At 40.8% G+C, this 26761-nt stretch overlaps 1 protein-coding gene across 1 annotated transcript in view; it reads right to left on the reverse strand.

Annotated features, from left to right (window-relative positions):
- Positions 1–26761, reverse strand: part of LLGL1 (LLGL scribble cell polarity complex component 1) — a 243677-nt gene that overhangs the window by 113111 nt on the left and 103805 nt on the right. The window contains exons 5-9 of the mRNA XM_053694694.1: positions 19541–19699; positions 5689–5851; positions 4989–5121; positions 3834–3888; positions 2991–3145 (exon numbers count right to left, since the gene is read on the reverse strand). Of these exons, the coding sequence (XP_053550669.1) occupies positions 2991–3145; positions 3834–3888; positions 4989–5121; positions 5689–5851; positions 19541–19699 (665 nt within the window). The remainder of the gene's footprint in view (positions 1–2990; positions 3146–3833; positions 3889–4988; positions 5122–5688; positions 5852–19540; positions 19700–26761) is intronic.

Raw genomic sequence — 26761 nt, forward strand, 5'->3', positions numbered from 1 at the left:
TAGCCACAGAGCTCTGCGTGCCTGAATGGCAAATCCTGAATTTTTAGCCGCAAGTTTAGTTAAATGTACTACGGCATCTGAAATAAATGAATTAGCTAACTTAAGGAATTTAAGTTTGTGTGTGATGTCATCTAGTGTGGATGATTGAAGTGTCTCTTCCAGAGACTCAAACCAAAATGCTGCTGCAGCCGTGACAGGCGCAATACATGCAAGAGGTTGCAATATAAACCCTTGTTGAACAAACATTTTCTTAAGGTAACCCTCTAATTTTTTATCCATTGGATCTGAAAAAGCACAGCTATCCTCCACTGGGATAGTGGTACGCTTAGCTAAAGTAGAAACTGCTCCCTCCACCTTAGGGACCGTTTGCCATAAGTCCCGTGTGGCGGCGTCTATTGGAAACATTTTTCTGAATATAGGAGGGGGTGAGAAAGGCACACCGGGTCTATCCCACTCCTTAGTAACAATGTCAGTAAGTCTCTTGGGTATAGGAAAAACGTCAGTACTCGTCGGTACCGCAAAATATTTATCCAACCTACACATTTTTTCTGGGATTGCAACTGTGTTACAATCATTCAGAGCCGCTAATACCTCCCCTAGTAACACACGGAGGTTCTCAAGCTTAAATTTAAAATTTGAAATGTCTGAGTCCAGTTTATTTGGATCAGAACCGTCACCCACAGAATGAAGCTCTCCGTCTTCACGTTCTGCAAACTGTGACGCAGTATCAGACATGGCCCTTGCATTATCAGCGCACTCTGTTCTCATCCCAGAGTGATCACGTTTACCTCTTAGTTCTGGTAGTTTAGCCAAAACTTCAGTCATAACAGTAGTCATATCTTGTAATGTGATTTGTAATGGCCGCCCAGATGCACTCGGCGCTACAATATCACGCACCTCCTGAGCGGGAGATGCAGGTACTGACACGTGAGGCGAGTTAGTCGGCATAACTCTCCCCTCGTTGTTTGGTGAAATATGTTCAATTTGTACAGATTGACTATTTTTTAAAGTAGCATCAATACATTTAGTACATAAATTTCTATTGGGCTCCACTTTGGCATTAACACATATAGCACAGAGATATTCCTCTGAATCAGACATGTTTAACACACTAGCAAATAAACAGCAACTTGGAAATACTTTTCAAAGTAATTTACAAATAATATGAAAACGAACTGTGCCTTTAAGAAGCACAGAAAAATATTATAACAGATAAAATAATTAAGTTATAGCATCAATCTTTGTCAAAATATACAGTTTTAGCAAAGGATTGTTCCCCTCAGCAAATGATAACTAACCCAGGCAGCAGAAAAAAATACACAAATAAACGTTTTTTATATCACAGTCAATACCATCAGCACAGCTCTGCTGTAATGATTACTTCCCTCAAAAAAGGCTTTTGAGATCCCTGAACTCTGTAGAGATGAACCGGATCATGCAGGAAGAAAATAAACCTCTGACTGAGTTTTTTCTGATGCGTAGTGAAAGCACCAAAATGGCCCCTCCCCCACACACATAACAGTGAGAGGGATCAGTGAACTGCTCTAATTTAAATCAAAACTATTGCCAAGTGGAAAAAAAGTGCCCAAAACATTTTTTCACCCAGTACCTCAGAGAAAAAAACGTTTTTACATGCCAGCAAAAAAACGTTTTACATCAATAATTAATTGTCATTTAAAACCTATTGCAAGTCCCTGCAAAATAGGTTAAGTCTATGTATACAGTTTAAAAGCCAGAGAAGTACCATTTCCCAGAAAACTGAAGTGTAAAATATACATACATGACAGCCTGATATCAGCTACTGCATTCAAGGCTGAGTTTACATTATAACGGTATGGCAGGATTTTCTCATCAATTCCATGTCAGAAAATAATAAACTGCTACATACCTCTTTGCAGATTAATCTGCCTGCTGTCCCCTGGTCTGAAGTTTACCTCTCCTCAGATGGCCGAGAAACAGCAATATGATCTTAACTACTCCGGCTAAAATCATAGAAAAACTCAGGTAGATTCTTCTTCAAATTCTACCAGAGAAGGAATAACACACTCCGGTGCTATTATAAAATAACAAACTTTTGATTGAAGATATAAAAACTAAATATATCACCATAGTCCTCTCACACATCCTATCTAGTCGTTGGGTTCAAGAGAATGACTGGGGGTGACGTAGAGGGGAGGAGCTATATAGCAACTCTGCTGGGTGAATCCTCTTGCACTTCCTGTAGGGGAGCAGTTAATATCCCACAAGTAATGATGACCCGTGGACTGATCACACTTAACAGAAGAAATACATGCTCTAACTCATTAGAATATATCATTTTAAACCTAGTGACCTTGCAATGCTATGTGTTTAACCACACAAAGGAGCTAAACACAAAGTACCGCAGATGCCGTAGACCACAACTGGTCCCAAGTAAAAAATGCCAGTCACTCCATCAGCAGCTGGGTCATGAGACTACTGCAATGTCCAGTCAGAACCAGCAGTGCTCTGTATCTCCCAAGCTGTACATTGTGTAACCCCTTTGCTTTAATTCATTAATGTAATTTTTAAGAGTAGCAACCCTGTACTACTATGTGTTTAACCCACACAAATGGGTTAAACACACAGTAGAAGTGCTGCTAGGTATCTGAAGAAACAGACACTGATCCATCAGCAGTGCTGCCAATTGTATCAGCAATGGTTTCCACCTGGAACAAGCAGTGCCATTCAGCTCTTGAGCATTACTTCTACTGTGTGTTTAACCCCGTTGCAAGAGTTAAGCACATGGTAGCGTAGGGTAAGTAGTCTTAAAATTACAAGCTAACAACCATGTCACTTTCTATTATGGCTGATTAAATCAAAGGCAATGTGAACAGAAAAAAAAATGTAAAACAAAGTCCACCAAGTCAATGTAAGCGACAGCTGCATTTATATTGCAAAAAGTGGCCCCCAAAAGGGATCCTGCAGGATGCTGTATTGAAAGGTAACAAGGTAACAAGGTACCCACATACCATCTTCACTCTTGAGGTGGCACACAGTAAAGAAGTCTATGACTCGAGAGGTGAAGTCCAAAGTGACTAAGTTTTTCCCTTGAAGGATGGTCACGCAGTGGCGGTCCCCATAACTTGCTCGTGGCATACCCCCACTGAAGATGATGAAGTGGTTCCTGTGGTGATAGGAGTGAGAGTTCTTATACGAGAAATGCAAAAAAAAAAATCCTTTACATTGATCACTGGTTTTCAAACCTGTCCTCAGCTGCTTAGTAAACATGCTCATTTACCAGCTCTCATTCAAGATAATCCTGAAAACCTGGCCTGTTGGGGAGGCCCAATGACAGGTTTGTAACCAGGGCATAGATGTATGGTGTGCACTGAAGACACTCAGGTCAAAATAAACTTTTCTGATGTAGAAAGAGCATGCAGTTTTAAGACACTTTCCAAAATCAAAATTTTATATTCATACTTTATGGGGAACAAGATCCTAATGAGCATGTGCACAAGCTCACAGGGTATACGTATACTAGTCTGTGATTGGCTGATGTCTGTCACATGATACAGGGGGCTGGAAAATGGGAGAAAAAATTAATTTGTCCCCCCCCCAAAAAATAAAATAAAAAAATAAAAAATCTACTGCTTATTTGAGATTCAGAATAGGTGTTAAAATCAGTCTATTTTATTATGCCCTTGTTAATTATGCTATTCTACTGCATTGAGTGGTCCTTTAAAGAGCTAAAATACACTAATACTTGGGGCTGCAGAATCTGTTGGCGCTCTACAAATAACTAATAATAACTATTCTATTCCATATATCAGAAACTTTAGTCCCACAAACCAACAGAAGGAATCAGAACGTACCCAGAACTGCTAGACCTCCACTGAATTTTGTTTATGGCCTTGCAAGGGAAAGGACCTAAATAAAAAACAAAAGTAGATGAGTCATCTAGAAACAAAGTACATCATAAAAACACACACACAAAACCAGGAAATTGCAGGTTATGAAATATAAAAATAGAGAAATGTTCATTTAAAAAGAGGCAGTCTAGTCCAAAATAAACTTATGGTTCAGATAGGGAATGCCATTTTACAGTGAAGGTCAATTTTGACAAATTAGTGCCCGGTTTTTAATAAACCTATTAAAAACAAGGGCCCTTTAATTTATCAAAATTGACATTTCAAGCGTTTTCTTCAAAAACTTACCTTTTAATCCTGAAAGCTGCTCCATCAATTCCCCCGGCCGTCAGAAGCCTCTGTTTATGTCAGAAATTACGAATCTGGCTTCCTCCAATCAAGGTGTTCCCCCTAGGGGGGGTCATGGCCTGATGGAACACCGTGATTGGATGAAGCCAGATTCGTCATTTTGAACCTGCGAAGAGGGCTTGCGACGGGCGGAGGAAGCGCTGCAGCGGCTCTCAGGATTAAAAGGTAAGTTTTTTAAGAAAACGCTTGAAATGTCCATTTTGATGAATTAAAGTGCCCTTGTTTTTAATAGGATTATTAAAAACCTAATTTGTCAAAATTGACCTTCACTTTAAGCAACTTTCCAATTTACTTTTATCACCAATTTTGCTTTGTTCTCTTGGTATTCTTAGTAGAAAGCTAAACCTAGGAGGTTAATTTGCAAACTCCTTAGATCATGAAGGTCGCCTCTTATCTGAATGCATTTTGACAGTTTTTCATCACTAGAGTGTTAGTTATGTGTAATATAAATAACACTGCTCACGCAAGTGGAGTTACCTAGGAGTCAGCACTGATTGGCTTAAGTACAAGTCTGCCAGAAGAACTGAAATAAGGGAGCAGTTTGCAGAGGCTTAGATACAAGGTAATTACAGAGGTAAAAAGTATATTTATATAACTGTTGGTTATGCAAAACTGGGGAATGGGTAATAAAAGAATTAGCTATCTTTTCAAACAAAAATTCTGGTGTAGACTGTCCCTTTAACAAGTTCTAGTAAGATGTGAGCTCAAATTAGTAAGAGCCCAGTTGCAAGGAGGCATATGTGGCCACTTTACCGTACGGTATGGAAGAGGAGATTGGTTGTGATGTAGGAGAGTTACTGCTGACAGACCACGCCATGTAGCTGCCATCACTATGTGAGCTGATGAACGACGTTCCACTGTGTTCCCAAGAAACACTCTCCAACTGCTGCAAGACATCCAAACAATATTTGGGTGAACCATTTAAACTAATAAAGTCACAACACTATCCATAATTCATTTTCACATTTAAATCCTAAATAAACCTGAAACATTTATTCAACCGGGCACTTATTCATTTAACTTTACATTCACTTTAAATGTAATGCCATTAACAAACTGTTCAGTCTTTCTATATGTTCAGATTTCCTACTGAGCATGTGCAAGAATTCACAGTGTACACATGAGTCTGATTGGCTGATGGCTGTAACATGATACAGGGGTGCTGGAGAATAGAAAGGCAAATAAATAAATAGAAATTCATAAAAAGACAATGCACTAGGACTAACTTTGAATTTTAAATGAGCAGAGGATTTAATTGTCCTTTAATATATTACAATTCATCCCCTCCACGCATTAATTCAATTTAAACACGTTTTACTTCCAAATTGTAATAGCTGCTGTCACATATGCACTATATATGATTTATTTAGTTATTTTTTAAATTTATTTTTTCATTCTTTTATTTTAAAAAGGGATATTTTAAGCTTCTCTCTCACATTAATTAAAAATTTACCTGATTACCCAGGAAGAGATGATCCACTTTTTTGGCTTCCAAGTCCCATAATACAACCAGCCCTCTGCTGTAACCAACCAATATCTTCTCTGGTTGTTGTGGATGCGCCTGCAAGGATTCTACAGGTCCCAAGGCTTTCCCACATCTGTAGTCATCTGGCAGACTGCCAACACAGCACACAAAATCAAGGAATTATAGGGGGAACACCCCCCAGTGCCAGCACATCCAGATTTATCAGACAGGTCTAGAATAGCAGATATCAGTTTACAAAATTCCCAGCTGGTTCCTGGAATTATTTTTAAATCTAACTGGTTGTAAATACATAGCTTTATATTTCATTTAAAAAGAAATTAGATGTACCGATATGACATAGCACAGCAAAAATAATTAAGGAGACTATTAAAAGAGTGAAGTGTAGAAACCAGCAAAAATCAGTTTAAAAGGGACATGACACTCATATTTTCTCAGTTCTAAGATACAGTTTCAAAATGTATTACATTGCTTTGTTTTGTGAAACCATAAAACATTTATTAACTACTGCTTTTTTGGATATATATATATATATATATATATATATATATATATATATATATATATATATATATATATATAGAGAGAGAGAGAGAGAGAGAGAGAGAGAGAGATAGAGAGAGAGAGAGAGAGATAGAGAGAGAGAGAGAGAGATAGAGAGAGAGAGAGAGAGAGATAGAGAGAGATAGATAGAGATAGAGAGAGATAGATAGAGATAGAGAGAGAGAGAGAGATAGATAGAGAGAGAGAGAGATAGATAGAGAGAGAGAGAGATAGATAGAGATAGAGAGAGATAGATAGAGATAGAGAGATAGATAGAGATAGAGAGATAGATAGAGATAGAGAGATAGATAGAGATAGAGAGATAGATAGAGATAGAGAGATAGATAGAGATAGAGAGATAGATAGAGATAGAGAGATAGATAGAGATAGAGAGATAGATAGAGATAGAGAGATAGATAGAGATAGAGAGATAGATAGAGATAGAGAGATAGATAGAGATAGAGAGATAGATAGAGAGATAGATAGATAGATAGAGATAGAGAGATAGATAGAGATAGAGAGATAGATATAGAGAGATAGATGTATATATCTTTTTTAAATGTCCCTTTAATTTTTGAAATATTAGTTCTTAAAGGGACATTATACACTCATTTTTTTCTTTGCATAAATGTTTTGTAGATGATCAATTTATATAGCCCATAACGTTTTTTTTGTTTTGTTTTTTAAATGTATAGTTTTGCTTATTTTTAAATAACATTGCTCTGATTTTTAGACTCCTAACCAAGCCCCAAAGTTTTAGGAGAAAACTGACGTATACCTAGTCCAGCTTGCTTCTGTTTGTGTAAAGGGTCTTTTCAAATGCAAAAGAAGGGGGAGAGGGGTGTGTCTTATTTCCCACTTGCAGTGGGCTTTCCAGCTACCTTTTCAACAGAGCTCAACTGGAAGCTTCTAAGTAAGTTTTTTTTAAGTTTTATACTGGATTTTTATATCAGTATCTGTGCATATTATTTATAGTAGTGCATTACACGCAGTTATATAAAAATTTGAGAAAACTGTCCCTTTAAGGGGCCAATCAAAAACATAATTTATGCTTACCTGATAAATTTATTTCTCTTGTGGTGTATCCAGTCCACGGATCATCCATTACTTATGGGATATATTCTCCTTCCCAACAGGAAGTTGCAAGAGTCCACCCACAGCAAAGCTGCTATATAGCTCCTCCCCTAACTGCCATTACCAGTCATTCGACCGAAAACATGCAGAGAAAGGAAAACCATAGGGTGCAGTGGTGACTGTAGTTTAATGGAAAAATTACCTGCCTTAAAGTGACAGGGCGGGCCGTGGACTGGATACACCACAAGAGAAATAAATTTATCAGGTAAGCATAAATTATGTTTTCTCTTGTTAAGTGTATCCAGTCCACGGATCATCCATTACTTATGGGATACCAATACCAAAGCTAAAGTACACGGATGATGGGAGGGACAAGGCAGGTACTTAAACGGAAGTTACCACTGCCTGTAAAAAACCCTTTCTCCCAAAAATAGCCTCCGAAGAAGCAAGGTATCAAATTTGTTAAATTTGAAAAAGTATGAAACGCAGACCAAGACTCAGTCTTGTAATCTGTTCAACAGAAGCCACATTTAAAAAAGGCCCAAGTGAAAACCACAGCTCTAGTAGAATGAGCTGTAATCCCTTCAGGAGGCTGCTGTCCAGCAGTCTCATAAGCTAAATGAATTATGCTTTTTAACCAAAAAGACAGAGAGGTTGCTGAAGTCCTTTGACCTCTCCTCTGTCCAGAATAGACAACAAACAAGGTGAATGTTTGATGAAAATCTGTAGTAGCTTGTAAGTAAAACTGTAAAACACGAACCACATCCAAATTGTGTAATAGACGTTCCTTCTTTGAAGAAGGATTAGGATACAAGAATGGAACAACAATCTCTTGAGTGATATTCTTGTTAGATACCACCTTAGGTAAAAACCCAGGTTGGTACACAGGACTACCTTATCCATATGGAGAACCAGATAAGGAGAATCACATTGCAACGCAGATAACTCAGAGACTCTATGAGCCGAGGAAATAGCTACCAAAAAGGAACTTTCCAAGATAGAAGTTTGATATCTATGGAATGAAAAGGTTCAAATGGAACTCCTTGAAGAACCTTAAGAACCAGCTTTAAGCTCCATGGCGGAGCAACATTTTTAACCACAGGCTTGGTTCTAACCAAAGCCTGACCAAATGCCTGAACGTCTAGAATACCTGCCAGACGCTTGTGCAAAAGAATAGACAGAGTAGAAATCTGTCCTTTTAAAGAACTAGCTGACAACCCTTTTCTCAAAATCATCTTGGAGAAAAGATAATATCCTGGGAATCCAGACTTTACTCCATGAGTAACCCTTGGATTCATAACAATAAGATATTTACACCATATCTTATGTTAAATTTTCCAAGAGACAGGCTTTTATGCCTGTATTAAAGGTATCAATTACTGACTCGGAGAAGCCATGCTTTGATAACATCAGGCGTTCTGTCTCCAGGCAGTCCATCTCAGATTAGTTATATTTAGATGGTTGAAAAGACCCTGAGGTAGAGGGTCCTGTCTCAGAAGCAGAGACCGTGGTGGAAAGGATGACATGTCCACCAGATCTGCATACCAGATCCTGCGTGGCCACGCAGGCGCTGTCAAAAGCACCAAAGCACTCTCCTGCTTGATCTTGTGCAAACCCCTCCGGAGGGAATTCCCACTCCCCCGGATGAAAAGTCTGACGACTTAGAAAATCTGCCTCCCAGTTCTCAACACCTGGGATAGGGATAGCTTTTAGACAAGAGTGAGTCTGTGTCCAGTGAATTATTTTAAGACTTCTAACATTGCTAGGGAACTTCTGTTCCCCCTTGATGGTTGATGTAAGCCACAGTCGTGATATTGTCCGACTGAAATATGATGTACCTCAGAGTTGCTAACTGAGGCCAAGTCTGAAGAGCATGGAATATTGCTCCCAGTTCCAGAATATTCATTAGAAGGAGGGTCTCCTCCTGAGTCCACTATCCCTGAGCCTTCAGGGAGTTCCAGACTGTATCCCAACCTAAAAGGCTGGCATCTGTTGTAACAATTGTCCCATCTGACCTGCGGAAGGTCATACCCTTGGACAGATGGACCCGAGATAGTCACCAGAGAAGAGAATCTCTGGTTTCTTGGTCCGGATTTAACAGGAGAACAAATCTGTGTAATCACCGTTCCTCTGGCTGAGCATGCATAGTTGCAGTGGTCTGAAATGTAGGCGTGCAAACTGTACTATGTCCCTTGCCGCTACCATTAAGCCGATTACATTCATGTACTGAGCCACCAAAGGGCGCGGATGGAATGAAGAACACGGCAGAAATGTAGAAACTTTGACAACCTGGACTCCGTCAGGTAAATTTTAATTTCTACAAAATCTATCAGAATCCCTAGGAGGGAAACCCTTGATATTGGGGATAGAGAACTCTTTCCTTGTTCACTTTCCACCCATGCGATCTCAGAAATGCCAGTACTACATCCGTATGAGACTTGGCAACTTGGATGTTTGATGCCTGTATCAGGATGTCGTCTAAATAAGGGGCCACTTCTATGCCCCGCGGCCTAAGGACCGCCAAAGCGACCCCAGAACCTCCATAAAGATTCTAGGGGCTGTAGTTAACCCAAAGGAAAGAGCTACAAACTGGTAATGCCTGTCTAGAAAGGCAAACCTGAAAAACCGATGGTGATCTTTATGCATCGTAATGTGAGGATAAGCATCCTTCAAATCCATTGTAGTCCTCTATTGACTCTCCTGGATCATAGTTAAGATGGTACGAATAGTTTCCATCTTAAATGATAGAATTCTAAAGAATTTGTTTAAGATCTTTTAGATCCAAAATAGGTCTGAAGGTTTCCTTTCCTTGGGAACCACAAACCGATTTGAGGAAAACTGTGTCCCTGTTCCTCTATTGGAACTGAATGGGTCACGTACACAATGCAAGAATGTCTCTTTCTTTATCTGGTTTGCAGATAAATGTGAAAGGCAAAAACTCCCCTTTTTTGGGGGGGAAAGCTTTGAAATCCAGAAGATATCTCTGGGGTATAATTTCCAATGCCCAGGGATCCTGGGCATCTCTTGCCCACGCCTGGGCGAAGAATGAAGTCTGCCCCCTATAGGATCCGTTACCAGATAGGGGTCCGTTCCTCATGCTGTTTTAGAGGCAGCAGCAGGCTCCTTGACCTGCTTATCTTTGTTCCAGGTCCGGTTGTCGCCAGACCGCCTTGGACTGAGCAAAAGTTCCCTCTTATTTTGCCTTAGAGGAAGTTGATGCCACACCTGCCTTGAATTTTCGAAAGGCACAAAAATTAGGCCTTTTTTGTCCCTTGATTTGGACCTGTCCTGAGGAAGGGCATGATCTTTTCCTCCAGTGATATAAGTAATAATCTCCTTCAAACTAGGCCTGAATAGGGTCTGCCCCTTGAAGGGAAGTTAAGTAGCTTATTTATTAAAGTCACGACAGCTGACCATGATATAAGCCATAGCGCTCTGCGCGCCAGTATAGTAAAAAACAGAATTCTTAGCCGTTAGTCTAGTCAAAGGAACAAAGGCATCAGAAAACAAAGGAATTGGCTAGCTTAAGTGCTCTAAGCTTGTCAAATATATTCATCCAATGGAGCCTGTAAAGCCTCATCAAGAGACTCAAACCAGAACGCCGCAGCAGCAGTGACAGGAGCAATGCGTGCAAGGGGCTGCAGGATAAAACCTTGTTGAATAAACATTTTTTATCCATTGGATCTAAAAAAGCACAACAGTCCTCGCCAGAGGTAGTGGTACGCTTAGCTAGAGTAGAAACTCTTCTCTCCACCTTAGGAACTGTCTGCCATAAGTCCCGTGTGGTGGCAACTATTAGAAAACATTCTTCTAAAAAATAGGAGGGGAAGAGAACGGCACACCTGGTCTATCCCATTCCTTATGAAAAATTTTAGTAAACCTCTTTAGGTATTGGAAAAACATAAGTACACACCGGCACTGCATATTATTTATCCAGTCAACACAATTTCTCTGGCACTGCAATTGTACACATTCATTCAGAGCAGCTAAAGCCTCCCTGAGCAACAAGTGGAGGTTCTCAAGCATAAATTTTAAATGTAGAAATATCAGAATCAGGTTAAATCATCTTCCCTGAGTCACAAATATCACCCACAGACTAAGCATATTGTGAGGTAGTATCAGACATGGTTCTTAAAGCGTCTGTATGCTCTGTATCTACCCCCAGAGCTGTTTTGCTTTCCTTTAATTTCAGGTAGTCTGACTAATACTGCTGCCAGTGTATTATACACAACCTTTGCCATGTCTTGTAAAATAAAAACGCTATGGGCGCCCTTGATGTACTTGGCGCCATTTGAGTGTGAGTCCCTGGAGCGGGAGTCAAAGGGTCTGACACGTGGGGAGAGTTAGTCGGCATAACTTCCCCCTCGACAGAATCCTCTGGTAAAATAAACGCTATGGGTGCCCTTGATGTACTTGGCGCCATTTGAGCGTGAGTCCCTAAAGCGGGAGTCAAAGGGTCTGACACGTGGGGAGAGTTAGTCGGCATAACTTCCCCCTCGACAGAATCCTCTGGTGATAATGTTTTTAAATACAAAAAATGATCTTTATTGTTTAACATGAAATCAGTACATCTGGTACACATTCTAAAATGGGGTTCCACCATGGCTTTAAACATAATAAACACAGAGCCTCCTCTATGTTAGACATGTTAGAACTAATAAAAAGAGACTAGTAAGCTTGGAAAACACTTTAAATCAAGTTAACAAGCAAATATAACAAACGTTACTGTGCCTTTAAGAGAAACAAATTTTGTCAAAATTTGAAAAACAGTGAAAAAAGGCAGTAAATCAAACAAAATTTTTACAGTACATGTAATAAGTTAACAGAGCATTGCACCCACTTGCAAATGGATGATTAACCCCTTAATGCAAAAAACAGATTAAAAAAAAAAAAAACGACATTTTTTTAAACAGACAACAAAACTGCCACAGCTGAGCTGTGGATTACCTTCCCTATAACTGTTTCTATGCAAAATTTAAGCCAGCCATGTGGAAAAATTAGGCCCCAATAAGTTTTATCACCAAACATATGTTAAAAAACGATTAAACATGCCAGCAAACGTTTTAAAACACATTCTTATAAGAGTATGTATGTCTATTAATAAGCCTGATCCAGTCGCTATCACTGCATTTAAGGCTTTACTTACATTACTTCGGTATCAGCAGTATTTTCTTAGTCAATTCCATTCCTTAGAAAAATATATTACTGCACATACCTTAGCATATATCTCTATCAATCAGCCTGGTACCAGTCGCTTTCACTGCATTTAAAGGCTGTACTTACATTACTTCGGTATCAGCAGTATTTTCTTAGTCAATTCCATTCCTTAGAAAAATATATTACTGCACATACCTTAGCATATATCTCTATCAATCAGCCTGGTACCAGTCGCTTTCACTGCATTTAAAGGCTGTACTTACATTACTTCGGTATCAGCAGTATTTTCTTAGTCAATTCCATTCCTAGAAAAATATTTTACTGCACATACCTTATTTGCAGGAAAACCTGCACGCCATTCCCCCTCTGAAGTACCTTACTCCTCAGAATGTGTGAGAACAGCAACTGGATCTTAGTTACGTCTGCTAAGATCATAGAAAAAACGCAGGCAGATTCTTCTTCCAAATACTGCCTGAGATAAACAGCACACTCCGGTGCCATTTAAAAATAACAAACTTTTGATTGAAGAAATAAACTAAGTATAAAAAAACACAGACTCTCACGACCTCCTATCTATGTTGAGACTTGCAAGAGAATGACTGGTAATGGCAGTTAGGGGAGGAGCTATATAGCAGCTTTGCTGTGGGTGGACTCTTGCAACTTCCTGTTGGGAAGGAGAATATATCCCATAAGTAATGGATGATCCGTGGACTGGATACACTTAACAAGAGAAAACAATGTACTCATTTCTTAGAACATGCTATTTTTACTCTATTGTCCCAGCAAAAAAAAAAGTGTTAAATGCATAGCTAAATTCACACTCAGGAGCAGCAACACAGCCAGTGATTGGCAACTAAATGTGTATGGTGCTTTTAAATTGGCTCATCATCTGTATCCTGCTTGATAGCTGCAATTTGTTGAGTGGGAATTTAGCAAGGGACATTGGCGCAAAATAAACTATGAAGAATAAGCACATTTTATTTAATTTGGTTAAGTTGGCACAAAAAGTGTCTTGACAAGTTTCTTTCATTTTACAAAGCAAATGTATAGCACTACAAAGGAGAAGCTAGACTGCCAATAACTAGATGTGCCCCTTTAAAAAACAGAATTTATGTTTACCTGATAAATTACTTTCTCCAACGGTGTGTCCGGTCCACGGCGTCATCCTTACTTGTGGGATATTCTCCTCCCCAACAGGAAATGGCAAAGAGCCCAGCAAAGCTGGTCACATGATCCCTCCTAGGCTCCGCCTACCCCAGTCATTCGACCGACGTTAAGGAGGAATATTTGCATAGGAGAAACCATATGGTACCGTGGTGACTGTAGTTAAAGAAAATAAATTATCAGACCTGATTAAAAAAACCAGGGCGGGCCGTGGACCGGACACACCGTTGGAGAAAGTAATTTCAGGTAAACATAAATTCTGTTTTCTCCAACATAGGTGTGTCCGGTCCACGGCGTCATCCTTACTTGTGGGAACCAATACCAAAGCTTTAGGACACGGATGAAGGGAGGGAGCAAATCAGGTCACCTAAATGGAAGGCACCACGGCTTGCAAAACCTTTCTCCCAAAAATAGCCTCAGAAGAAGCAAAAGTATCAAACTTGTAAAATTTGGTAAAAGTGTGCAGTGAAGACCAAGTCGCTGCCCTACATATCTGATCAACAGAAGCCTCGTTCTTGAAGGCCCATGTGGAAGCCACAGCCCTAGTGGAATGAGCCGTGATTCTTTCGGGAGGCTGCCGTCCGGCAGTCTCGTAAGCCAATCTGATGATGCTTTTAATCCAAAAAGAGAGAGAGGCAGAAGTTGCTTTTTGACCTCTCCTTTTACCGGAATAAACAACAAACAAGGAAGATGTTTGTCTAAAATCCTTTGTAGCATCTAAATAGAATTTTAGAGCGCGAACAACATCCAAATTGTGCAACCAACGTTCCTTCTTTGAAACTGGTTTCGGACACAGAGAAGGTACGATAATCTCCTGGTTAATGATTTTGTTAGAAACAACTTTTTGAAGAAAACCAGGTTTAGTACGTAAAACCACCTTATCTGCATGGAACACCAGATAAGGAGGAGAACACTGCAGAGCAGATAATTCTGAAACTCTTCTAGCAGAAGAAATTGCAACTAAAAACAAAACTTTCCAAGATAATAACTTAATATCAACGGAATGTAAGGGTTCAAACGGAACCCCCTGAAGAACTGAAAGAACTAAGTTGAGACTCCAAGGAGGAGTCAAAGGTTTGTAAACAGGCTTAATTCTAACCAGAGCCTGAACAAAGGCTTGAACATCTGGCACAGCTGCCAGCTTTTTGTGAAGTAACACAGACAAGGCAGAAATCTGTCCCTTCAGGGAACTAGCAGATAATCCTTTTTCCAATCCTTCTTGAAGGAAGGATAGAATCTTAGGAATCTTAACCTTGTCCCAAGGGAATCCTTTAGATTCACACCAACAGATATATTTTTTCCAAATTTTGTGGTAAATCTTTCTAGTTACAGGCTTTCTGGCCTGAACAAGAGTATCGATAACAGAATCTGAGAACCCTCGCTTCGATAAGATCAAGCGTTCAATCTCCAAGCAGTCAGCTGGAGTGAAACCAGATTCGGATGTTCGAACGGACCCTGAACAAGAAGGTCTCGTCTCAAAGGTAGCTTCCAAGGTGGAGCCGATGACATATTCACCAGATCTGCATACCAAGTCCTGCGTGGCCACGCAGGAGCTATCAAGATCACCGACGCCCTCTCCTGATTGATCCTGGCTACCAGCCTGGGGATGAGAGGAAACGGCGGGAACACATAAGCTAGTTTGAAGGTCCAAGGTGCTACTAGTGCATCCACTAGAGCCGCCTTGGGATCCCTGGATCTGGACCCGTAGCAAGGAACTTTGAAGTTCTGACGAGAGGCCATCAGATCCATGTCTGGAATGCCCCACAGCTGAGTGACTTGGGCAAAGATTTCCGGATGGAGTTCCCACTCCCCCGGATGCAATGTCTGACGACTCAGAAAATCCGCTTCCCAATTTTCCACTCCTGGGATGTGGATAGCAGACAGGTGGCAGGAGTGAGACTCCGCCCATAGAATGATTTTGGTCACTTCTTCCATCGCTAGGGAACTCCTTGTTCCCCCCTGATGGTTGATGTACGCAACAGTTGTCATGTTGTCTGATTGAAACCGTATGAACTTGGCCCTCGCTAGCTGAGGCCAAGCCTTGAGAGCATTGAATATCGCTCTCAGTTCCAGAATATTTATCGGTAGAAGAGATTCTTCCCGAGACCAAAGACCCTGAGCTTTCAGGGATCCCCAGACCGCGCCCCAGCCCACCAGACTGGCGTCGGTCGTGACGATGACCCACTCCGGTCTGCGGAATGTCATCCCTTGTGACAGGTTGTCCAGGGACAGCCACCAACGGAGTGAGTCTCTGGTCCTCTGATTTACTTGTATCTTCGGAGACAAGTCTGTATAGTCCCCATTCCACTGACTGAGCATGCACAGTTGTAATGGTCTTAGATGAATGCGCGCAAAAGGAACTATGTCCATTGCCGCTACCATCAAACCGATCACTTCCATGCACTGCGCTATGGAAGGAAGAGGAACGGAATGAAGTATCCGACAAGAGTCTAGAAGTTTTGTTTTTCTGGCCTCTGTCAGAAAAATCCTCATTTCTAAGGAGTCTATTATTGTTCCCAAGAAGGGAACCCTTGTTGACGGAGATAGAGAACTCTTTTCCACGTTCACTTTCCATCCGTGAGATCTGAGAAAGGCCAGGACAATGTCCGTGTGAGCCTTTGCTTGAGGAAGGGACGACGCTTGAATCAGAATGTCGTCCAAGTAAGGTACTACAGCAATGCCCCTTGGTCTTAGCACAGCTAGAAGGGACCCTAGTACCTTTGTGAAAATCCTTGGAGCAGTGGCTAATCCGAAAGGAAGCGCCACGAACTGGTAATGCTTGTCCAGGAATGCGAACCTTAGGAACCGATGATGTTCCTTGTGGATAGGAATATGTAGATACGCATCCTTTAAATCCACTGTGGTCATGAATTGACCTTCCTGGATGGAAGGAAGAATAGTTCGAATGGTTTCCATCTTGAACGATGGAACCTTGAGAAACTTGTTTAAGATCTTGAGATCTAAGATTGGTCTGAACGTTCCCTCTTTTTTGGGAACTATGAACAGATTGGAGTAGAACCCCATCCCTTGTTCTCTTAATGGAACAGGATGAATCACTCCCATTTTTAACAGGTCTTCTACACAATGTAAGAATGCCTGTCTTTTTATGTGGTCTGAAGACAACTGAGACCTGTGGAACCTCCCCCTTGGGGGAAGCCCCTTGAATTCCAGAAGATAACCTTGGGAGACTATTTCTAGCGCCCAAGGATCCAGAACATCTCTTGCCCAAGCCTGAGCGAAGAGAGAGAGTCTGCCCCCCACCAGATCCGGTCCCGGATCGGGGGCCAACATTTCATGCTGTCTTGGTAGCAGTGGCAGGTTTCTTGGCCTGCTTTCCCTTGTTCCAGCCTTGCATTGGTCTCCAAGCTGGCTTGGCTTGAGAAGTATTACCCTCTTGCTTAGAGGACGTAGCACTTTGGGCTGGTCCATTTCTACGAAAGGGACGAAAATTAGGTTTATTTTTTGCCTTGAAAGGCCGATCCTGAGGAAGGGCGTGGCCCTTACCCCCAGTGATATCAGAGATAATCTCTTTCAAGTCAGGGCCAAACAGCGTTTTCCCCTTGAAAGGAATGTTAAGTAGCTTGTTCTTGGAAGACGCATCAGCTGACCAAGATTTCAACCAAAGCGCTCTGCGCGCCACAATAGCAAACCCAGAATTCTTAGCCGCTAACCTAGCCAATTGCAAAGTGGCGTCTAGGGTGAAAGAATTAGCCAATTTGAGAGCATTGATTCTGTCCATAATCTCCTCATAAGGAGGAGAATCACTATCGACCGCCTTTATCAGCTCATCGAACCAGAAACATGCGGCTGTAGCTACAGGGACAATGCATGAAATTGGTTGTAGAAGGTAACCCTGCTGAACAAACATCTTTTTAAGTAAACCTTCTAATTTTTTATCCATAGGATCTTTGAAAGCACAACTATCCTCTATGGGTATAGTGGTGCGTTTGTTTAAAGTGGAAACCGCTCCCTCGACCTTGGGGACTGTCTGCCATAAGTCCTTTCTGGGGTCGACCATAGGAAACAATTTTTTAAATATGGGGGGAGGGACGAAAGGAATACCGGGCCTTTCCCATTCTTTATTAACAATGTCCGCCACCCGCTTGGGGATAGGAAAAGCTTCTGGGAGCCCCGGGACCTCTAGGAACTTGTCCATTTTACATAGTTTCTCTGGGATGACCAACTTGTCACAATCATCCAGAGTGGATAATACCTCCTTAAGCAGAATGCGGAGATGTTCCAACTTAAATTTAAACGTAATCACATCAGGTTCAGCTTGTTGAGAAATGTTCCCTGAATCAGTAATTTCTCCCTCAGACAAAACCTCCCTGGCCCCATCAGACTGGGTTAGGGGCCCTTCAGAACCATTATTATCAGCGTCGTCATGCTCTTCAGTATCTAAAACAGAGCAGTCGCGCTTACGCTGATAAGTGTTCATTTTGGCTAAAATGTTTTTGACAGAATTATCCATTACAGCCGTTAATTGTTGCATAGTAAGGAGTATTGGCGCGCTAGATGTACTAGGGGCCTCCTGAGTGGGCAAGACTCGTGTAGACGAAGGAGGGAATGATGCAGTACCATGCTTACTCCCCTCACTTGAGGAATCATCTTGGGCATCATTGTCATTGTCACATAAATCACATTTATTTAAATGAATGGGAATTCTGGCTTCCCCACATTCAGAACACAGTCTATCTGGTAGTTCAGACATGTTAAACAGGCATAAACTTGATAACAAAGTACAAAAAACGTTTTAAAATAAAACCGTTACTGTCACTTTAAATTTTAAACTGAACACACTTTATTACTGCAATTGCGAAAAAACATGAAGGAATTGTTCAAAATTCACCAAATTTTCACCACAGTGTCTTAAAGCCTTAAAAGTATTGCACACCAAATTTGGAAGCTTTAACCCTTAAAATAACGGAACCGGAGCCGTTTTTAACTTGAACCCCTTTACAGTCCCTGGTATCTGCTTTGCTGAGACCCAACCAAGCCCAAAGGGGAATACGATACCAAATGACGCCTTCAGAAAGTCTTTTCTAAGTATCAGAGCTCCTCTTACATGCGACTGCATGTCATGCCTCTCAAAAACAAGTGCGCAACACCGGCGCGAAAATGAGGCTCTGCCTATGATTTGGGAAAGCCCCTAAAGAATAAGGTGTCTAAAACAGTGCCTGCCGATATTATTATATCAAAATACCCAGAATAAATGATTCCTCAAGGCTAAATATGTGTTAATAATGAATCGATTTAGCCCAGAAAAAGTCTACAGTCTTAATAAGCCCTTGTGAAGCCCTTATTTACGATCTTAATAAACATGGCTTACCGGATCCCATAGGGAAAATGACAGCTTCCAGCATTACATCGTCTTGTTAGAATGTGTCATACCTCAAGCAGCAAGAGACTGCTCACTGTTCCCCCAACTGAAGTTAATTGCTCTCAACAGTCCTGTGTGGAACAGCCATGGATTTTAGTGACGGTTGCTAAAATCATTTTCCTCATACAAACAGAAATCTTCATCTCTTTTCTGTTTCTGAGTAAATAGTACATACCAGCACTATTTCAAAATAACAAACTCTTGATTGAATAATAAAAACTACAGTTAAACACTAAAAAACTCTAAGCCATCTCCGTGGAGATGTTGCCTGTACAACGGCAAAGAGAATGACTGGGGTAGGCGGAGCCTAGGAGGGATCATGTGACCAGCTTTGCTGGGCTCTTTGCCATTTCCTGTTGGGGAAGAGAATATCCCACAAGTAAGGATGACGCCGTGGACCGGACACACCTATGTTGGAGAAAAGTGACCTCTGACCCGCCTCTTGGCAATCTATTCTAATACGCACAGGTTGCCCACATAGCTGATGTATAATTCCTCTCTCACCTCTGCAATATCTGCTCTTGCAGCAATGTCTGCTCCTCTAGCAGTTTCATGCTCGGGATCTGCAGAAAGTAAACGCCTCCTCCTTCCGTCCCAAGTCCGACCATTTCACATGAGGCTGCCACCATGATCACGGTCACTCTTGAGACACTTGTAGGGGAGCTGTCAACATTAAGAGAGACAGTGGTACACTCAGATCACCCATCCACATAACATCCTATTAATGACCCCAAAAACAAGATTAAAGTGACAAAAACCTTTAGAATCTTTCATGAAATATTTAATTCGTTAATTTTTTTATTTATTTAACCAACATGTGTGCGTTTCCTATGCCCCCAGAGGCACTGTAGTGTATGCTGCAGCACACAGAAGCCTAACCCAACAACATGCTACAGAGTGATTGCTTGATCAACGCAGGAGCCCATTTAGATCTGTCCCTAATTGACCATATCAAAGAAGATCATTTAAAATATACCCATTTTTTTGTATGCAGATATTAACATAATATCCACTAACCAATGAAAAAAGGTCTGATGTAGGCTATGCAAATATGAAATTGACCTTAATGGACTTTAAATACACTCGATTTGCATGATCAAAACGTGCATGTTAAATTGGCAATGCAATAGCATTTACTCTGATTTTTGTTAAAAATAAATATTTTCATTTAAAAATCAAAGTTGCCTTAGATTTGCAAGCCCCCTATATCATGTGACAGCCATCAGCAAACCACACTCATCCATATACAGTGAACTCTTGCACATGCTCAGTAGTAGCTCTTGTCTCAATTTATGCATATAAAATGGCTGCACAACTGGATAAAGAAAGCAAATTGGAAAGTCTCTTAAAATGACGTGCTCTATCTGAATCATGTGATTTTAATTTTGACTTTAGTGACCCTTTAATGACCCTCTAAGCTTTTTTTTTTTTTTTTTAAACATAAAATAGAATTCTATTGTTATAATCATTCTAATGTAGCTAATCATTTCTTTAACCCCAGCAAACTTGTGTTCTGAAGCCACAATACGCTGAATCCACTGGCTGTGACCCGCTCAGGGTTGCAATGAGGACTATACACAGGTAACTGCTATGCCCTCATCTTTTGCTGAGTTTTACTGGGGTTAAAACATTCTGTATAAGTCACATGCATTGTCTCATGGAATTACAATTGCAGCCTGGGTTACAGGGACAAGAAACATTTTTCTTTCATGATTTAGATAGAGCATGCAGTTTTCAACACATTAAACACATTTGTAATTTACTTCTATTATCAAATTTGATGATAGAAGTAAATTGGAAACTTTTTTTAAATTGTATGCTCTGTCTGAAACACAAGAGAAAACCGTTTGGGTTTCAAGTCCCCAATATATTTAGTAAGAAACTAAAGTCAATATTTTTCTTTGATTTAGATCACTGATTTACAAAGCTGTACTCAGGCCTCCCCAACAGGCCAGATTTTCAAGATTACTTTGGATGAGAGCAGGTAAAATAACCATGGTTACTAAGCAGCTGATTATTTCACCTGTGCTCTAGTTCAGATGTCCTCAAAATGTGGCCTGTTAGAGAGGACAGAAGGCAGGTTTGAAGAACAGAACAAAAATAAAATCTCCAATATTTTTATACAAACTTTGAGGCACCAGCTCATACCATGCATGAGCAAAAGTGCCCAGTGAAACGCGCGTCAGGGGTTCACAGGAGAAGCTTGTTTTTTGTTTTTTTTACCGCTTACCTTAACCATAATGATTTAAACTTTTTGTTGGTATTACAAACTAGGAAATCTGCAGCTAGACCTTCATTGTAATATTAAAATTAAATATGGCTCCTGGATTGTAGGAGCCTAGTCTATACTCACTTAACCGTTTTCTGCAGTATTTCCACAACCAATATTTGCTATCTTAAAGGGACATTCCAGCCAAAATTGGAATCCACGTGGATGCAGTTCAGTTTTGAATAGAAGCATTTTTATATTATACATGTATTAACAAAAATGCTTCTAATATAAGCTATAGCTATCTCAAGTGTCTAAGTATGCACCAGCATTTTAAACACAGCACTTGCTCAGAGAGCCTAAGGTGTTTGTACCATCTGGTAATGACTCAATTTGTTAATTGCTAACATGATACAAGCCCCACTGGCTCTCTGAGCAGTTGCAGTATTTAAAATGCTGGTGCACTGAGAATATCTAGCTATGCTTCACATGCATGTGCAGAGAAAAATGTTAAAAACAGTAAAAAAACAGTGATAACTTACTAGAAGCATTTTTGCCAATACATGTATATTGCAAATATGTTTCCATTCAAAAATGTAATTCATCTGTTTGCATTTAAATTTTGACTTGAACGTCCCTTTAACAGAATATATATTTTTGAATAGCTATATAGTTATGGTTTAAGTGTTTTTAAAATGTGCAGCTGGTATGACTAAAAGAATTAGTATGAATGGGGATAAGTTAGCTGTCAGGATTTACTCTTATCCGTTATTTTCTTAAAGCAGTAACTTATTTCAACACAGGGTCAGTTGTATGTCTATTTACATTCTTTTTAAAATAATTTACTGCTCTCCCACACTTTTTTTGCACAGTGAATACGTATGTCTGATTTGACGGCCCCCTGTATCATGTGACAATCTACTGCACATAAGTCAGTAAGCGATTATTATTCTACTGTACATGAATTACCACTAAATTTGAGGTTTCCAGTAAAACATACTGTAACAATCTTTCTTAGAGTCTATTAAAAATAACTGAACATCTAATCAAACAGACCACGAATAATCAACTCTTCTATTGAATGAACCTGATGAGTCACAGTGACCTCGTTTTAATGCTCCTTTTTCAATTAAGAGAATGAACAATAACAAAAAGTCCACTAAACAGATGGCCGGTGGCTACGTGGCTGAATAGTGAACATGTCAAAACATTACAAACCTTATAAAATGTATTAGATTTCTACCAAATCAAAAAATGAGAGTGGGGAGCTTCCAAATTCAGTGGTCAGGTTGTATTGTCTGTACATGGTATCGGACATTTTTCAAGTGTAGAAAAAAGTATTCATATTTAAGAGAAAAAATAAATTTATGCTTACCTGATAAAATGTATTTATTGCCAGGCATGGAGAGTCAATGAATCATTCTAATTACTAGTGGGATATTCACTCCTTGCCAGCAAGAGGCGGCAAAGAGCACTCCAGCAGAGCTGTTAAGTGTCACTTCCCTTACCCATAATCCCGTCATTCGGCCGAAGGAAAATGGAAAAAGATAACACAAAGGTATAGAGGTGCCTGAGGACTATACAAAAAAACTGCTGTCTTAAATTGAATAAGGGCAGGTCGTGGACTCTCGATGCCGGAAAATAAATAAATAAAATTTATCAGGTAAGCATAATTTTTGTTTTCTTTCCTATGGCATGGGGAGTCCAGGAATCATTCTAAATACTAGTGGGAACCAATACCCAAGCTAGAGGACACAGAATGAAAGGAGAACAAGACAGGCGGACCTAAACTGAAGGCACCACCGCTTGAAAAACTTTTCTCCCAAAAGAAGCCTCAGCCGAGACAAAAGAATCAAATTCGTAGAATTTGGAAAAAGTATGGATGAAGGACCATGTGGCCACCTTGCAAATATGCTCCACGGAAGCTTCATTTTTAAAAACACATAAACATGAAACAGCTCTAGTGGAACGAGACTTAATTCTCTCAGGGTGCTGATGTTCAGCTGTCTCATAAGCTAAACGGATAAGACTTCTCATCCAGAGAGAAAGAGTGGTAGAAGTGACCATCTGACCCCTACAGTTACCAAAGATAACAACAAACAGGGCAGAAGACTGCCGAAAATCCTTAATTGCCTGAAGATTAAATTTAAGAGCACGCACAACATCCAAGTTATGCAAAATACGTTCCTTCTGGGAAGGATTAGGACAAAAAGAGGGAACAACAATTTCCTGATTAATATTGCGATCTGACACTACCTTAGGGAGAAACCCCAGCTTAGTACGGAGAACCACCTTATCAGCATGAAAAATAAGTTAAGGGGAATCACACTGCAGAGCCGAAGTTCAGAAACTCTGCAAGCAGAAGAAATAGCAATAAGAAACAAAACCTTCCAAGATAGTAATTTAATATCAACCGAATGCATCAGCTCAAACGGAGCCTGCTGCAAAACTTTAAGAACTAGATTAAGGCTCCAAGGAGGAGCAACAGATTTAAACACAGGCTTGATTCTGACCAAGGGCTGAACAAAAGTCTGAACATCTGGCAAAACTGCCAGACATTTATACAAAAGAATAGACAAAGCCGAAATCTGACCTTTCAGGGTACTGACCGACAACCTACAAGGCAGAAAAGATGACATTGTCACCAGATCCTGCAAGGCCATGCAGGAGCTACTAGAATTACAGAAGCTCTCTCCTGCTTGATGCCAGCAATAACGTGTGGAAGGAGAGCAAATGTAGGAAACCGGAATGCTAGATTGAATTTCCAAGGAACCGCTAGAGCGTCTATCAGAACAGCATGAGAATCTCTTGACCTTGAACTGTACTTTGGAAGCTTGGCATTTTGAAAAGACGCCATCATATCCAACTCCGGAATCCCCCACCTGAGGGTTATCATTGTGAAAACCTTTGGGTGGAGAGCCCACTCTACTGGATGAAAAGTCTGCCTGCTCAGAAAATCCGCTTCCCAATTGTCCACTCCTGGGATGTGGATGGCATAGAGATGAGACTCTGCCCACTGGAGAATGCGAGTCACCTACGTCATTGCTAAGGAACTCAGAGTTCCTCCCTGGTGGTTGATGTAAGCCCCCTGAGGTGATGCTGTTCAATTGGCATCTGATAAACCGGACTGAGGCTAGTTGAGGCCAAGCTGACAAGGCAATGAAAATTGCTCTCAACTCCAAGATGTTCATAGGAAGCGAAGACTTCTACTGAGTCCACAGGCCCTGACCTTTAAAGGAGTCACAGACTGCTCCCCAGCCTAACAGACTGGCATCCGTGGTCACAATCACCCAGGAAGGTCTCAGGAAACATGTGCCCCAAGACAGATGGTCCTGCGAAATCCACCACAAGAGAGTCTCTTGCCAAGGGATCCAGATTTATCCTCTGCGAAAGATCTGAGTGGTTTCCGCTCTATTGACTGAGCATGCCTCACTGCAGAGGTCTCAGATGAAACCGAGCGAAAGGAATGATATCCATGGAGGCTGTCAGACCAATCACCTCCATGCATTGAGCCACTGATGGACAAATAGCAGACTGAAGGGAAAGGCACAAAGCAATAAGTTTAGATTTTCTGAAGTCAGTCAGAAAAACCTTCATGGACAGGGAATCCATAATTGTTCCTAAGAAAAACACCCTTGTATCTGGTACAAGGGAACTCATTCTCAGATTCACTTTCCACCCATGGGAAGGTAGAATAGACAACAACATCTCTGTATGAGAACTTACAAGATGACAAGATGACGCTTGAACCAAGATATCGTTCAGTTAAGGCGCAACAGCAATTCCCTGGGACCTGACCACTGCCAGAAGAGCCCCCATGTGAAAATTCTGGGGATTAAGGATTAACCCTTATAGTACCAAGACCTTCTAACCTAGAAGGGAAAGCACTTACCTGTGGATCAGGCAGGCACTGTTTTCTAAAGGTGTGGTAAATTCTTCCATTTCTACCAGGGACCTGTAGAAAGGAAAGAACAGAGTAACCAACCCTGGCTTTCTATAATAGGGGAAGCAATAATGTTAGAAGTTTAAGCAAAGACCACCTCGCTGTCCTCTAACTGCTAATAGCCACCATTACTCTTACTAAAGAGATTGACAGACACAGCTTGACCCCAATCCTTGCTTGCAGGGAAAAGTACCCATAAAAAGGATTAAAAATCTTCAGACACCATCTTCGCACAGCCTCCCGAGACAGAGGCAAAGAGAATGACTGAGGATTATGGGTAAGGGAAGTGACGCTTAACAGCTCTACTGGGGTGCTCTTTGCCTCCTCCTGCTGGCCAGGAGAGAATATCCCACTAATAATTAGAATGATTTGTGTATTCTCCATGCCATAGGAAAGAAAGCTAGTTCAAAGAAATAGTAAAGCCAAAATAAAAAAACATTGAATTTAGGGGGGGGCGTGTCCGTGCAGTGTTCGAGATAGGACGCATTTTCTGAAGGCTCCAAAGGAATTACTGATAATCCGCCGATTAATAACACTTAACAGCAAAGACAAGAACTTAATAATTGTAAGCTCCAAGATCTGGCATCTGGGACTCTAAATCACCTTTCTCTGCTGTTTTTATGATATTGGGGACTCAGATCAGGCGGCCTGTTATTAGGTATCCCCCCCCCAAATATCTTCGAGTGCTCCGGCATCTCTAAAGCCCATAAATTTATGCAATGACCTGCCATCATGCTGCAAGCAGCCAAGCGGAGTTCTTCACTGGCCGTCTAACTATGCATTATTACACACTCTGCGGCCCACACATAACGACCATGCCAAGTATCTACAAAACATAATTTATGCTTACCTGATAAATTTATTTCTCTTGTAGTGTGTTCAGTCCACGGGTCATCCATTACTTATGGGATATATTCTCCTTCCCAACAGGAAGTTGCAAGAGGATCACCCAAGCAGAGCTGCTATATAGCTCCTCCCCTCACATGTCATATCCAGTCATTCGACCGAAACAAGACGAGAATGGAGAAACTATAAGGTGCAGTGGTGAGTGGAGTTATAATTTTAAAATTTAGAACCTGCCTTAAAAAAAAAAAAAAGACAGGGCGGGCCGTGGACTGAACACACTACAAGAGAAATAAATTTATCAGGTAAGCATAAATTATGTTTTCTCTTGTTAAGTGTGTTCAGTCCACGGGTCATCCATTACTTATGGGATACCAATACCAAAGCTAAGTACACGGATGATGGGAGGGACAAGGCAGGAACATTAAACAGAAGGAACCACTGCCTGTAGAACCTTTCTCCCAAAACCAGCCTCCGAAGAAGCGAAAGTGTCAAATTTGTAAAATTTGGAAAAAGTATGAAGTGAAGACCAAGTTGCAGCCTTGCAAATCTGTTCAACAGAGGCCTCATTCTTAAAGGCCCAGGTGGAAGCCACAGCTCTAGTGGAATGAGCTGTAATTCTTTCAGGAGGCTGCTGTCCAGCAGTCTCATAGGCTAAACGTATTATGCTACGAAGCCAAAAAGAGAGAGAGGTAGCCGAAGCCTTTTGACCTCTCCTCTGTCCAGAGTA

This window comes from Bombina bombina, chromosome 11 (genome assembly GCF_027579735.1).
Source record: "Bombina bombina isolate aBomBom1 chromosome 11, aBomBom1.pri, whole genome shotgun sequence".
In the NCBI taxonomy this organism is placed as follows: domain Eukaryota; kingdom Metazoa; phylum Chordata; class Amphibia; order Anura; family Bombinatoridae; genus Bombina; species Bombina bombina.